Below are 12,834 nucleotides of genomic sequence, written 5' to 3' on the forward strand. Positions count from 1 at the left end.
CACACACACTCCACACTCACACACACGCACACACACACACGCACTTACACACACATACGCACACACACACACACGCACACACACACACACACACACACTCACACACACACGCACACACTCTCTCTCTCTCTCTCTCTCTCTCTCTTCCTTTCTCTCTATCTCTCCCTCTCAAATGTTTTTTGCCATGTGCATTAACACTCTATCATGACTTCAAATCCCAATTGTAGAGCTTAATAAAAAAAAAAATTAAAAACCGTTAAAGGCACAGTAAGCCTCCCGTAAACCATCACAGAGCTCCCCGAGCGTCTAAATACAGTACAAGCATACTTCCATTTGAACGCTCACCGAACGGGAACATCCTGGCTGCTTTCTGTCGAGCGTGAGACATTTTCCAAGAATTTATTTTCGTGGACTTGGCCCTGAAGAACAATGGCGCCTCGTTTTTGCGCTAGACCTAACTTTTAAAATCTAAATAATAAATTGACAGCTTGTTACACAAACATTCTTTAATCATAAAAGAATTCGTTTTTCATCAAGACAAGATCAGAACAATTCGAAGTTGTGAAAGTTTAAAAAAAGAAAAGCCCGGAAGCAGGGTCACGCAAGGGTCGTGGCAGACGACGGTTTTATCAGTGCAAATCGCCGTTCCTCTCAACAGTCAAAAGCCATCGCTAGAGTTCTTGTGAACCACAGCCGTTGTTTTGTGCATAAAAAACGTGCTATTGTAGATAAGCTCACGTCGAGTCGCATTCAAATGACTAACTATGACGACTGCATTGTGAAAAGGGAAAACTAGATCACACGGGTTCACGATGGCTCAGGGGTAAGATAAACCACGCAAAAATAAATTCTTTGAAAATTGTTCGATCTTTACGGAGGGCACCTAGGATGTTCTCAATTGGTGAGTGTTTAAATGAAAGGGTGTTTGTACTGTGTGTAAAAGCCTGACCGTATCTGTGATGGTTTACGGGAGGCTTACTCTGCCTTTAACGGAACGTTTAATAATAGTGAAAACAAAATATTTGCATAACAATTCTGTCCACAATTAAACGTTCCACTATTTAACTTTTTTACATTTAGCCAAATTTTGATTAAATGTTATAACATAGAGGGGGAATCGAGATGAGGGTCGTGGTTTATGTATGTGTGTATGAATGTATGTGTGTGTATGTGTGTGTGTGTGTGTATGTGTGTGTGTTTGTGTGTTTGTGTGTGTGTGTGTGTGTGTGTGTGTGTGTGTGTGTGTGTGTGTGTGTGTGTACAGCGATTCAGAGAAAACTACCGGACTGATCTTCACAAAACTTCAAATGAGAGTTCCTGAGTATAATATCCCCACATTTTTTTTATTTCTATTGTTTTTAATAAATTTATTTAATGACGTCATATCCGGCTTTTTGTGAAAGTTGAGGCAGAACTGTCACGCTCTCATTTTGCAACTAATTTTGTTGACATTTCAGTCAAGCAATCTTCGACGAAGGCCGGACTTTTGTTTTGCATTGAAGCTCGGAAGCTTAGAATTTAGTTAATTAATTTGCTAATTAAAGTTGTCATTAAAATCAATTTTTCGCAAACAGATTTAACATTGATTGCATCGTTTTCTTCATCAAATTCTGAATCTCAAAATATATACATGTGTTATGTTTACTCTTAAAATCTGATCACAATTAAAGAAAATAGGTTATTTAGTACTACGATTAAAATTTAAGAAATCGATCAAAAAATAATTTCATTTTATTCTTTATTCTTTCCTTATTCCAAAAATATATTAATGTAATATGTTGTATTCAAAACAAGCTCTGAAAGTTAAAAAGAATAAAGAAAAGCGCTCTTTTCTGCTTAGCGCAATACGCTACCGCGCTATACTGGCTCGTCAATTTCACTTCGTTTTGCTCGTGAAAAGTGAGCGATATCCTTGTCGCGGGGATTGACGAAGCTGTATCATCGTTGTGAAAAAAAAATGCAGTACGTTCAGTTTAATTCCGTGAGTTCGACAGCTTGACTAAATGTAGTAATTTCGCCTTACGCGACTTGTTTGTTGTTAAATCTAGTCAAGTTTTGGTTGTAGTCTTTATATTTGATCGTCCGCATGTTAATTGTTTGATGATTTACGGACCATTAGCCATGGTGTTTACTACGCTTTGCTCTGATAAGATCAGAGTGTATTGTGGCCAGTATTGCAAATCAATGTGCCTTCTGTCATTTCCCAGCCATCTTCCGCTTGTTTGCTTTTAGTCAAGCTGTGATCTTCACTTTTGATCATCTGCAGGCTAATTGTTCTGGATTTACGGAACATCAGCCACGGTGTTTAATGCAATTCGCTCCGATGAGAGCTCAGCGTTTTTGTTGTCAGTATTACTAATTAACGTACATCCAGAACAATTCGCCTGAGGAAGATCAAAAGTGAAGATTAAAATCCCAGCTTGACTAAAAGCAAACACGCGGGAGAGGGATGTGAAATGGCAAAAGACACGTTAATTGTAATAACAACAAAACACTGAGCTCTTATCGTCGCCAAGTGCAGTAAACACCGTGGCTAATGTTCCGTCAATCCAGAACAATTAGCAGATGATCAAAGGTGAAAAGCAAACAAGCGGGAGATGGGTGGGAAATGACAGACGGCACATTGATTTACAATACTGGCCACAAAACACTGAGATCTTATCGTCGACAAGTGCAGTAAACACCGTGGCTAATGTTCCGTAAATCCAGAACAATTAGCCAGCGGAAAATCAAAAGTGAAGATCACAGCCTGACTAAAAGCAAACAAGCGGGAGATGGCTGGGAAATGACAGAAGGCACATTGATTTACAACACTGGCCACAAAACACTGAGATCTTATCGTCGCCAAGTGCAGTAAACACCGTGGCTAATGTTCCGTCAATCCAGAACAATTAGCAGATGATCAAAGGTGAAAAGCAAACAAGCGGGAGATGGGTGGGAAATGACAGACGGCACATTGATTTACAACACTGGCCACAAAACACTGAGATCTTATCGGAGCGAAGAGCAGTAAACACCATAGCTAATGGTCCGTAAATCACATAACAATAGCGTGCGGACGATCAAATATAAGGACTACAATCAACACTTGATGTAACAACTAACGAGAACGATGAAGCGTAATTACACCATTCAGTCAAGCACGGAAGACAAAGCGGCGAAGCGATGACAGAGGAGCACTAACAAACGTACGGTTAGCTTACACTTTCCCAACACACACACACACACACACACACACGTACTCACGCACGCACGCACGTACGCACACACACAAACATACACACATGCACACACACACACACGCACGCACACACACACACACACACACACACACACACACACACACTGTGACACACACACACACACACACGCACGGATGTACGTACGCACATACACTCATACACGTACAACACGTACGAAAGAGAGACAGACTGACCGACAGACAGAAAGACAGACAGATTGGGAGTCTAAAGGGAGACAAAAACATAACAATAAAATATCACACTCAGCCGTTATGTCCCTTTTTAGGTATTTATTAGATCGTTTACAAATAAACAACAGTCTTGGGGATCTTAGTTTCTTGCTTGAACTGAGAAAAACAAAAAAGTTTTGTTGCGCACTTCATGTTTTGAAATGTACTGAAAAGCTTTGAAATTCAGACGCTCCGAAATTTAAAAAAAATATTAATAATGTCCTGCTGGTCTTTTGAGGAAGAAGATAGCCAATGATCAGATTTTTTTCAGTTAAAATGACTGCAACACAGATTTTTTAGACGTTCTGCGCTAACAATAAATCAGAGTTAATAGACAAACTTCATGCGGGCGCTTTCAAGCAAAATATTTAAAACAGGGGGAAAAAACGCGCAAATGTTCTTGTCTCAGAGTCGTCATGACTTCGATGACGTCATTTAAATTTTACGAGTGCGAAGAACGTTGACGACGTTGTTGCCAGGGCCACCAGCTGCGTCCAGGCCATCTAGGATGGCATTCTGTAGAGCGTTCTCGTCAAGGTTCACGAAGAAGTACATCTGTTGAATTACACAGAATGTCAGAAAACAACGTAATACACTTATGTCAGGTGATGCAGGACAATCAATTGTTGCTTCTTTTGCGGCTGTTGTTGCTTATTTAGTTTTCGATCTCTTGGTCTCAGAATTCTTTTTCTGTGTTCTAGAGAACGCTTTTACTATTTGTTCCAGCTTTTGCATTTTTATGCTGATTACCTCTTTATCTCCGCCCCGCTCTTCTCAAGTTAAGTGCGTCCCGGGACCCGCTCTTTTCAAGTTAAGTGCGTCCCGGGACCCGCTCTTTTTAAGTTAAGTGCGTCCCGGGACCCGCTCTTTTCAAGTTAAGTGCGCCACGAGACCCGCTCTTTTCAAGTTAAGTGTGCCACGGGACCCGCTCTTTTCAAGTTAAGTGTGCCACGGGACCCGCTCTTTTTAAGTTAAGTGCGTCCCGGGACCCGCTCTTTTCAAGTTAAGTGCGCCACGAGACCCGCTCTTTTCAAGTAGTGTGCCAAGGGACCCGCTCTTTTCAAGTTAAGTAGGCCTACGTCCCGAGACGCGCTCTTTTCAAGTTAAGTGCGTCACAGGACCCACTCTTTTTAATTTAAGAGTGTCCCGGGACACATTTTCAATTTCCAAAACGTTGTTTGTGGCTTCTAGTGCGTATAGGACGCAGGGACGCACAGTTTGGGGAGCAAACCCGTTGACCCGTGCAAGTCATACCTTGGGCGGGTATCTTCCGATGACGGTGTAAGACAGAGGCTTGACTATCTCCTGCGGCCCTCTGAACGCAGTGCCATACGCACTCATCATCATCTTGAACTCCGATGTAGAAGTGCCATCTGAAAATCATATCAAAATCAAACTGACTCACACACAAAAATAATTCGATTTTTTAGTTACTGGTTCTATGATCTCATTCTCTCTTGCATGTACACACACACACACACACACACATGCACACACACACACACACACACACACACACACACACACACACACACACACACACACACACACATATGCGCGTTAGATAGTACACAGAGACAGACACACGCACATGCACATTCACAGACACACTCATACGCACGCACGCACGCACGCAAACACACACACACACACACACACACACGCACAAACCTACACATATACACAAACACACACACACATACACACACACGCACACAAACACTCACGCACGCACACACACACACACACACTCACACACAAACACACACACACACACACACGCACACAAACACTCACGCACGCACACACACACACACACACTCACACACAAACACACACACACACACACACACACACGCACACATACACACACACACACACATACACACACACGCACACACCAAGACATCCCCCACCCCCAATACATACACAAACACTCACCTGGGATAATCAAATCCCAAATGATCACCATCAGATTCTTATCCTCCAAATAATCCAACGTGTCCGTTTCGTTCCAACCCACGGAACCAACCATGGTGAAGTAGTCACTCGCGTGCTCTACCGGATATTGCGTCACCATGGAGCCTTCTGGGAAGGTCAGCTGACTCACTTCGCTACTCCCATCGTCAACGACAGCTGTTACGTCAGAAAACATGGCCGCCATGGGCTTAAAAGCCGAACATTTGTTAACAGGAGACCAAGCCGGTAATCTTGAACTTTAGCGTTGTAAATTTATAGTTCGCAAGTCAGGGGCATTTAAGCCTCACATTTTGCAGATCCTGCTCTTGCAAGTATAACAAGTCGTTTTAGATACCTTTGAAGTCACGGAATGAACTGTACGGATGCTTTTCGTTTACATGCGTTTTCCGACTCTGTCGATATTTTCTAAGCATTTTCTCGTCATTTATGTCGATCAAATGACCAAATTAAATAATTATGCTTAAGTTTGGAGCGCGATCCGTCAATTAATTTCACGATATATATTCTTTTGCTTGATTACACATACTTGTATCAAAAATAATTCAAAAATGCCACTGGATTGTGAGCTAAGTATTCACAACGCTAAAGATTACCACCAAGCCTTGTTAAAGTAGAATGCCACAGAGCAAAATTCAAAGTTGCTGGTGCCGATGTTGAGGAACTAGAGCTACATCTGCCGCGCGCCAATGTTGGCCTTTATATAAGAGGTGGACATTTTCTTCTTGAAACCGAAATACGGTTTCTGGTTTTAGATTTGGAGATTGCACCGAGTTTAGAGGGGGGAGTAAGCGGTTGACGAGAGATGAGGGGGTGGGGGGGGGGGGGTGTCAGTAAAAGAGAGAGAGAGAGAGAGAGAGAGAGAGAGAGAGAGAGAGAGAGAGAGAGAGAGAGAGAGAGAGAGAGAGAGAGAGAGGGAGAGATTTGATATAGTGAAATTTGATATGGATATGTGAGAAGAGAAACACACAGTCAAACACGAATTCACTCAAGTACACACAGACACACACACACAGACACACACAGAGACACACAGACACACAAACACACACATACATATACACACTCATAGACACACACACACACACACACACACACATACAGACACACACACATTGACACACACACACACATCAGGGCCGGACCAAATGAGTTGTAAGGGGGGGGGGGGGGGGGGTCCTCCTGTTTTTGGGGGGCAAATCAGCGAAGTGGCGAAGCCACAAGCGCGCGCCTGCAAAGCAGACGCGCGAACTAGGGGGGGTCCGGGGGCATTGTTTTGGTGCTAAGACTAGTAAAAAAAAAAAAAACCACTCAAAGCAAGGTACATGCTTTTTCCAGGGGTGGGGTTCCGGAACCCCTGGAACCCCCCCCCCCCCCCCTGGGTCCGGCCCTGCACATACACGCACGCACAAACACACACAAACACACACACTCTCTCTCTCTCTGTGTTCTTGTCAGTAAGTTGGACACTGCTTAGAACATGTCAACAGTATAGTTTTCTTTTTAAAAAAAGAAGCGTTTGCGATACAGATGCTGAGACTGAATGTGTACTCACCAAAGAAATATCGAGGTGCACCGATTACCTGTTTATGAAAAACAAACATTGGTTAAATATGACACTGACAACACAGACATCTATATTGATAAGGAGCGACAGGCTGGGGTCGATTCGGGACGTCAACCTGTTGACTGCCCACTTCATCGCAGAGACTTTTTTGTTTTTGTTTTAACGGTTCCGATTCAAGCATGCTTTTACACCGCCCCGTCCCAGCATTCACTGCTCCGTGCACATCTGAAATTCGTTCAGCTGCCAGGTGTTACAGACACTTCAGGGAGGGATATCAGGTCGCTGCGGTGGACTACCTTGTGAAGATGACACTGCACAACTGCCGAGTCACTTCGACGATGTTCAACGGACGCAGACCGCTACCTACTAAGCCCCCTACTAACGACATTGACTGTTAGAGGGCTGTCACACATGCGACTGAGTCGCGCGATTTACGGCTGTCACACAGCCGACTCAGTCGTAGAAAACAGCTACGACAAGTCTGCGACTCAGTCTCATGCGATTCCCTCGTAGCTTTGAGGTTTAGAACATGTTCTATTCCTGCGATCCAGTCGTCGGTCAATCGCAGGGGCAGAGCCAACAGAGCCAATCAGAACGCGTTGCTGCGGCCTTGACGCCGTGACGTAAAATAATGGCGGACAGTGGCGTACAGCGTCTCTTCGTCGATTCAAAACTTTTTGGAAGAACAGTATTTTACTCAGATATAAAGGAGACGTTTTAGACGTGTACAGCGGTCGGAAAACATTAATTGCAGCTGTCTGGGAACTTTATTTCTTGCAAAGGCGTAATGCTGAAAGGATTTTTTCAGAAAGGTAGAGCGACGTTCGAACATTTAGCGTCTGCTCTCGCAAAGCGCGTTTGCCGTGTTCACTATGACACGTCACTTCAGCCCTGCTCGCGTGGAGTATCGTTCGCCAGTCGTTCGTCTATCGTTCATCGTGTGACGGGTCAATGACCTACGATGTGATGTGCGATCGGCCAAAGACTGAATCGCAAGACTGAATCGCAACGACTGAGTCGCCTGTATGACCGAGGCTTTAGGTCGCGGAGCCAGAATGAGTGCGCGTCCCCTCCAGAGAGCAGACCGCAGGCACTACGTCCCTCCGTCGGGTGAAGTGGCGCAGTGGTAAGACGTCGGCCTCCTAATCGGGAGGTCGTGAGTTCGAATCTCGGTCGCTGCCGCCTGGTGGGTTAAGAGTGGAGATTTTTCCGATCTCCCAGGTCAACTTATGTGCAGACCTGCTAGTGACTTAACCCCCTTCGTGTGTACACGCAAGCACAAGACCAAGTGCGCACGGAAAAGATCCTGTAATCCATGTCAGAGTTCGGTGGGTTATGGAAACACGAAAATACCCAGCATGCCTACCCAACAAAAGCGGAGTGAAGCTGACTATGCTCTCAAAGTATAGTGTGGGGAACCCAAATGGGCAAACGAGCTCACACGTCACCAGAATTTCTGGAACGCTGAAGAAGACGCGAAGTCCCTCCATCGACCCCCCGGAGCATCACACGTTGAAGACTGACAGCAGACCTACGAGGGAAGGAAGGAACAGTAACACTGCGACCAGGGTCACCATGACGAAACGGCTACCATACACCCTAGCTTACCGTGAGAAACGTGGCAAAACGGGACAAAACGCGCACTAAACGCGGCAGACCGTGACAAAACTTGAAAGGACCGTGAGATGCACATGCTTCCCGTCCCACTTCGGACCCACTACGGACCTACTCCAAGTTTTGTTAAAGCCTATTGCGTACTGTCACGTTTTGTTGCGTTCACCCCGTTTTACTACGGCCTACTAGGTTTTTCATCCGCACAGTGACTGCCGTGGCAAAGTTTTTGACAGTTTAAAAATCTGGCACGGCATCCACGGCAATCTACGGCAATCACGGCCTGTCATGTTTGCCTATTCCGTCCCCCCACGTTGTATCACGTCCATCCCGTTCTGTCCACGGTGCCCTGAAACGTGATTGCCGTTACCACCGGGAACATAATGTAAACCTAGCATAAGAGCCGGCCGAAACCCGAAAAACCCAAATGACTTTGATGGGATTCGAACCCACGACCTTCCGGTCCGCAGCTCGATGCGCTAACCACTGCGCTACGGGGGCCGGTCGTCGCACAAGCGTGACATACAAGAAAGAAGAAGAAGAGAAACACAACTCACCTGGAAGCTGTGTCTCACTTCCACGCCGGCTGATTCCAGAGCTCCTTTCAGCTCAGCAACGGGAGCATCGGAAGTGACGTCATAGATGAACAGCGTTTCAAAAAGAGGCTCGACGTTGGTCACGTCCGATATGACGTCAGCTTGCGTCATCAAGATGGCGGACAGGACGAGCGACACGATGGCGAAAAGCATGGTGAGATTCTGATAGAAAAAAAGAAGGGGGAGGGTAAATTTTGTGTAACATTGTGTCGAGAAGTTAATTACTGGTGTCGAGATCGGGTGTGCGTGTTTAATGCCTACTATTGATAGGGCAAAGTCGACTTCGGGAAGTCATAGCTCACGAAGCTCGCTGCACGGAGCGTTGGCATTGAAATGTCGGTTAAACGACTTTGCGAAGTCTTTGATCATGCGCAGTCAGCTTTGAGCTCAAATAAGGATATTATATTATTTTTAAGAGCACGTGTATTAGTGAACAGCTCAGATCATGGGTAATTCTAACACCTTCACATTTAAATGCTTATTTTATAGCCATCCATTGAATTGAGAAGAAAACAAAGCATACTAAACTGCTAAGCATGAATCAAACAATAAGAAAATAAAAAGAACCAACAGCATCGTTTTGTATGTGTGGGTAGTAAACACGTTTTATTTACAAAACACGGCGGAAAATGGCGACAAATTTGTTGCACAGCGACAGGTCACTTTCTTCAACCAAGGCCAGTGCTTTCATACATGACACAGGAAAGCAAATATGGCCTGAAAAATAAAGTTATAGTGTTCCTTTGCGTGTCTGAGTGATTCACTGTTGTAACCAACTATCATCTGAAACGTAATTGCACTCCGCAGATTTGTCTTCCGCTCATAACTTTCGTGTCACACGGTCTTTGCGACAAACAGATAGATCGTATTCTCGCAGAAAATCATTGACAACACAGACCAGTCATTTTTAGCATTGCATTTGGGAAGGGCTACTATTATAGTGTGTTTTAAGAAAGAAAAACATTATAGTATCGGCAGAACACGACCAAATGAGTTTTCGTGTCACAGCGTTATGGGCGTGAGATTCTTTAGACTTTTTGTTCTCACACTGTAGCAAAATCATTGACAACACAGACAAGTCAGTTTTAGCATAGACATTGGGAAGGGCTACTATTATAGTGTGTTTTAGGAAAGAAAAACATTATAGTATCGGCAGAACACGACCAAATAAGTTTGCGTTATGGGCGTGAGATTGTTTTTTTTCACACTGCAGATCGTATCTCAAAAACTACTGAGTGGATCTTTATGAAATTTGATATGGATATTTTTGACTGGATTTTCTCATAGAAGGTTTTTCTGTTTATTGATAGGACAGTTTGATGACGTCATATTTTACCGTTTGCCAAAAGGTCGAGGCAGCACTTTCACAGTTACAGTTTTTCATCAATTTGATCGAATTTCTTATCACACAATCTCAGATCTAGGCCGGATTATGGGATTGCATTTCAGCTTGGTCACTTAAAGTTTTGTTATTGAAATGTTTGTTCGAAATATGTCATTTTTTCACATTTTTAAAAACTAATATTTGAAACAGAAAATTTATATTGGTGTATTCCCTATTGCGTCCTGTATCTAAAACTATATAGTTTTGTTGTTTTGTATTGATAATTATGCTTAAAAATGAAGAAAACCGATAAATAACCACTATCTTTATTTATGAAAAAAGACACTTAAAAACAACTTCTATCTATTCCTTATCATTTTCTGATTCCAAATATATATAGTTTCATGGTGTTTGACGTTGAAAATATGCTCAAAATTAACAAACTCGGATCGTTGAATGGAAATTATACTTCCAAGCTCCAAAAACACGTCATTTCAAGTGTGGAACACGCTCATGACGTCATACTGAAAAGTGATGAATTATGGCTTCACCTTGCGATGTTTCATTTCAAACATGGTAACATTTTTAAAGGGGTTTCTTTCTCAGATTTGTGTTTGCCCTCTGTCTGTCTCTCTATGTCTCTGTCTGTCTGACTGATTCAATTAAATGTGTAATTACTTTGTTTTGCAAAGGTCAAACTAAGTATGATATACCTAATTGATTCAGGTCTCTAAATTCTTATTGTAAAATTGTGAGTTTTATTCAAAACAAATTTAATTGGTGTTTTAAACTCAATAATGGGGCATGCTGTGATGAGTAGAAGAATGTGTGTTTACGAGCAGAAAAAGGCCATCAAAGTCAAGAATCGTGTTTTTCTTTTTCTATTTTCACCTTGTAGCTTCATACAGACACTAAGCAACAGTGTAGTACCACTTCCAGTGCAATATCTTGTACTTTAATTTTGACCATCTGTGTAACACTTTGTTGACCCATGATCTGAGCTGTTCACATAAGCTTTGCTTGTTGTGCTCCATTTGTTAATTTGATTGTATGCAGCACTGTTATCTGACATTTTCTGAATAAAGTGTTTAAACCAATTTAGGAGATACTTTAAACCACGGGGTCTCGCTTGACTGACCGCTCAGGCTTCGCTTCGCATGTTTATCGTGTCACTCGACCTCAGCGATCATCCTTGAAGTGATGAGACCTTGCGAAAGCGTAGTAAAGTATACGTAGCCATGTGTTCATTTAGTCCATTTTACAGTAATTATTTGCTTGCATTGCTGAGACAGGATTAATTACTTCCTATGTGTGTTGACTTTGGTAACTGTTCTTGTCAATGAAAAGCCGACATTTGAAACAGAGAGAGAGAGAGAGAGAGAGAGAGAGAGAGAGAGAGAGAGAGAGAGAGAGAGAGAGACAGACAGACAGACAAACAGACTGACAGACAAAACAGGGAGACAGACAGACAGACATAAAGACAGACAAGGCAAAGAGACAGACAATACAGACAGACAGACAGACAGGCAGATGAGACAGATAGACAGGCAGATGAGACAGATAGAGATGTTGGACACCAAAACAAAGTGTTAAAGAAAATTCTCAAGTGGCACTTTACCTCAAAAGTCTTGTTTCACGCTGCTATACAATTCACTCGGTCTCTGAGAAAAGGCGTGTGAGTAGATGAAGACAGAGTGTTCAAGGCGCTTCTTTTATACTTATAGACGAGTAATTGGGATGTAGATTGGCCACTAAATCTCCCACCTGATGATTAGTTATGTATTGTTTCTACACAAAATAATACATAACTAATGAACAGGTGGGAGATTTAGTGACCACAATTCATCCCAATTACTCTTCTCTATAGCCCCCCCCCCCCCCCCCCCTTCTCTGTCAACTCGCCTCCATCCTCTGTAGGTTTTCTGTCTGTCTGTCTGCCTGTTTGCACCATGTCCAAGAATGTCAACAGTAATTACCAGGTGAAAGATTTAGTGGCCACTGTACACCCCCTTTCCTCTTCACCACACAACACCCCCCTTCTCCTCCTCCCCCTACATCCACTCTTTGTTTTCTGTCTGTCTGTCTGTCTACGTCATGCTGCGTCATGTTGAATTTCAACAAAGAATGTCAACAGTAATTAACCGATGGAAGACTTTGTGGCCACTATACACCCCCTTTCTTCTTCACCACACCACACACCCCTTCTCCTCCCCCTCCCCCCCCCCCCCCTGCCCCTACATCCACTCTTTGTTTTCTGTCTGTCTGTCTGTCTACGTCATGCTGCGTC

General features: G+C 43.4%; 1 protein-coding gene across 1 annotated transcript; it reads right to left on the bottom strand.

Annotated features, from left to right (window-relative positions):
• Nucleotides 1–3,518: 3,518 nt before the first annotated feature.
• LOC138979728 (uncharacterized) lies at nucleotides 3,519–12,228 on the bottom strand. The gene is made up of 6 exons (XM_070352471.1): nucleotides 12,166–12,228; nucleotides 9,185–9,385; nucleotides 7,005–7,032; nucleotides 5,414–5,608; nucleotides 4,727–4,845; nucleotides 3,519–4,027 (listed from the first exon to the last, which is right to left on the bottom strand). The coding sequence occupies exons 2-6, from the start codon at nucleotides 9,374–9,376 to the stop codon at nucleotides 3,908–3,910; spliced, it is 654 nt and encodes a 217-aa protein (XP_070208572.1). The 5' UTR covers nucleotides 9,377–9,385; nucleotides 12,166–12,228; the 3' UTR covers nucleotides 3,519–3,907.
• Between the last annotated feature and the right edge of the window lie 606 nt (nucleotides 12,229–12,834).

The sequence above is a fragment of the Littorina saxatilis genome, linkage group LG11 (assembly GCF_037325665.1).
Source record: "Littorina saxatilis isolate snail1 linkage group LG11, US_GU_Lsax_2.0, whole genome shotgun sequence".
Classification (NCBI taxonomy): domain Eukaryota; kingdom Metazoa; phylum Mollusca; class Gastropoda; order Littorinimorpha; family Littorinidae; genus Littorina; species Littorina saxatilis.

What these genes read in the sequence shown, in the direction of transcription:
- LOC138979728 (XM_070352471.1), bottom strand. Translation starts at nt 9,376, where the DNA reads ATGCTTTTCGCCATCGTGTCGCTCGTCCTGTCCGCCATCTTGATGACG. An exon ending in TGCACCTCGATATTTCTTTG is followed by an intron (nt 5,609 to 7,004) that starts GTGAGTACACAT and finishes CTGACGTAACAG; the next exon opens with CTGTCGTTGACGATGGGAGT. An exon ending in TTGGGATTTGATTATCCCAG is followed by an intron (nt 4,846 to 5,413) that starts GTGAGTGTTTGT and finishes TATGATTTTCAG; the next exon opens with ATGGCACTTCTACATCGGAG.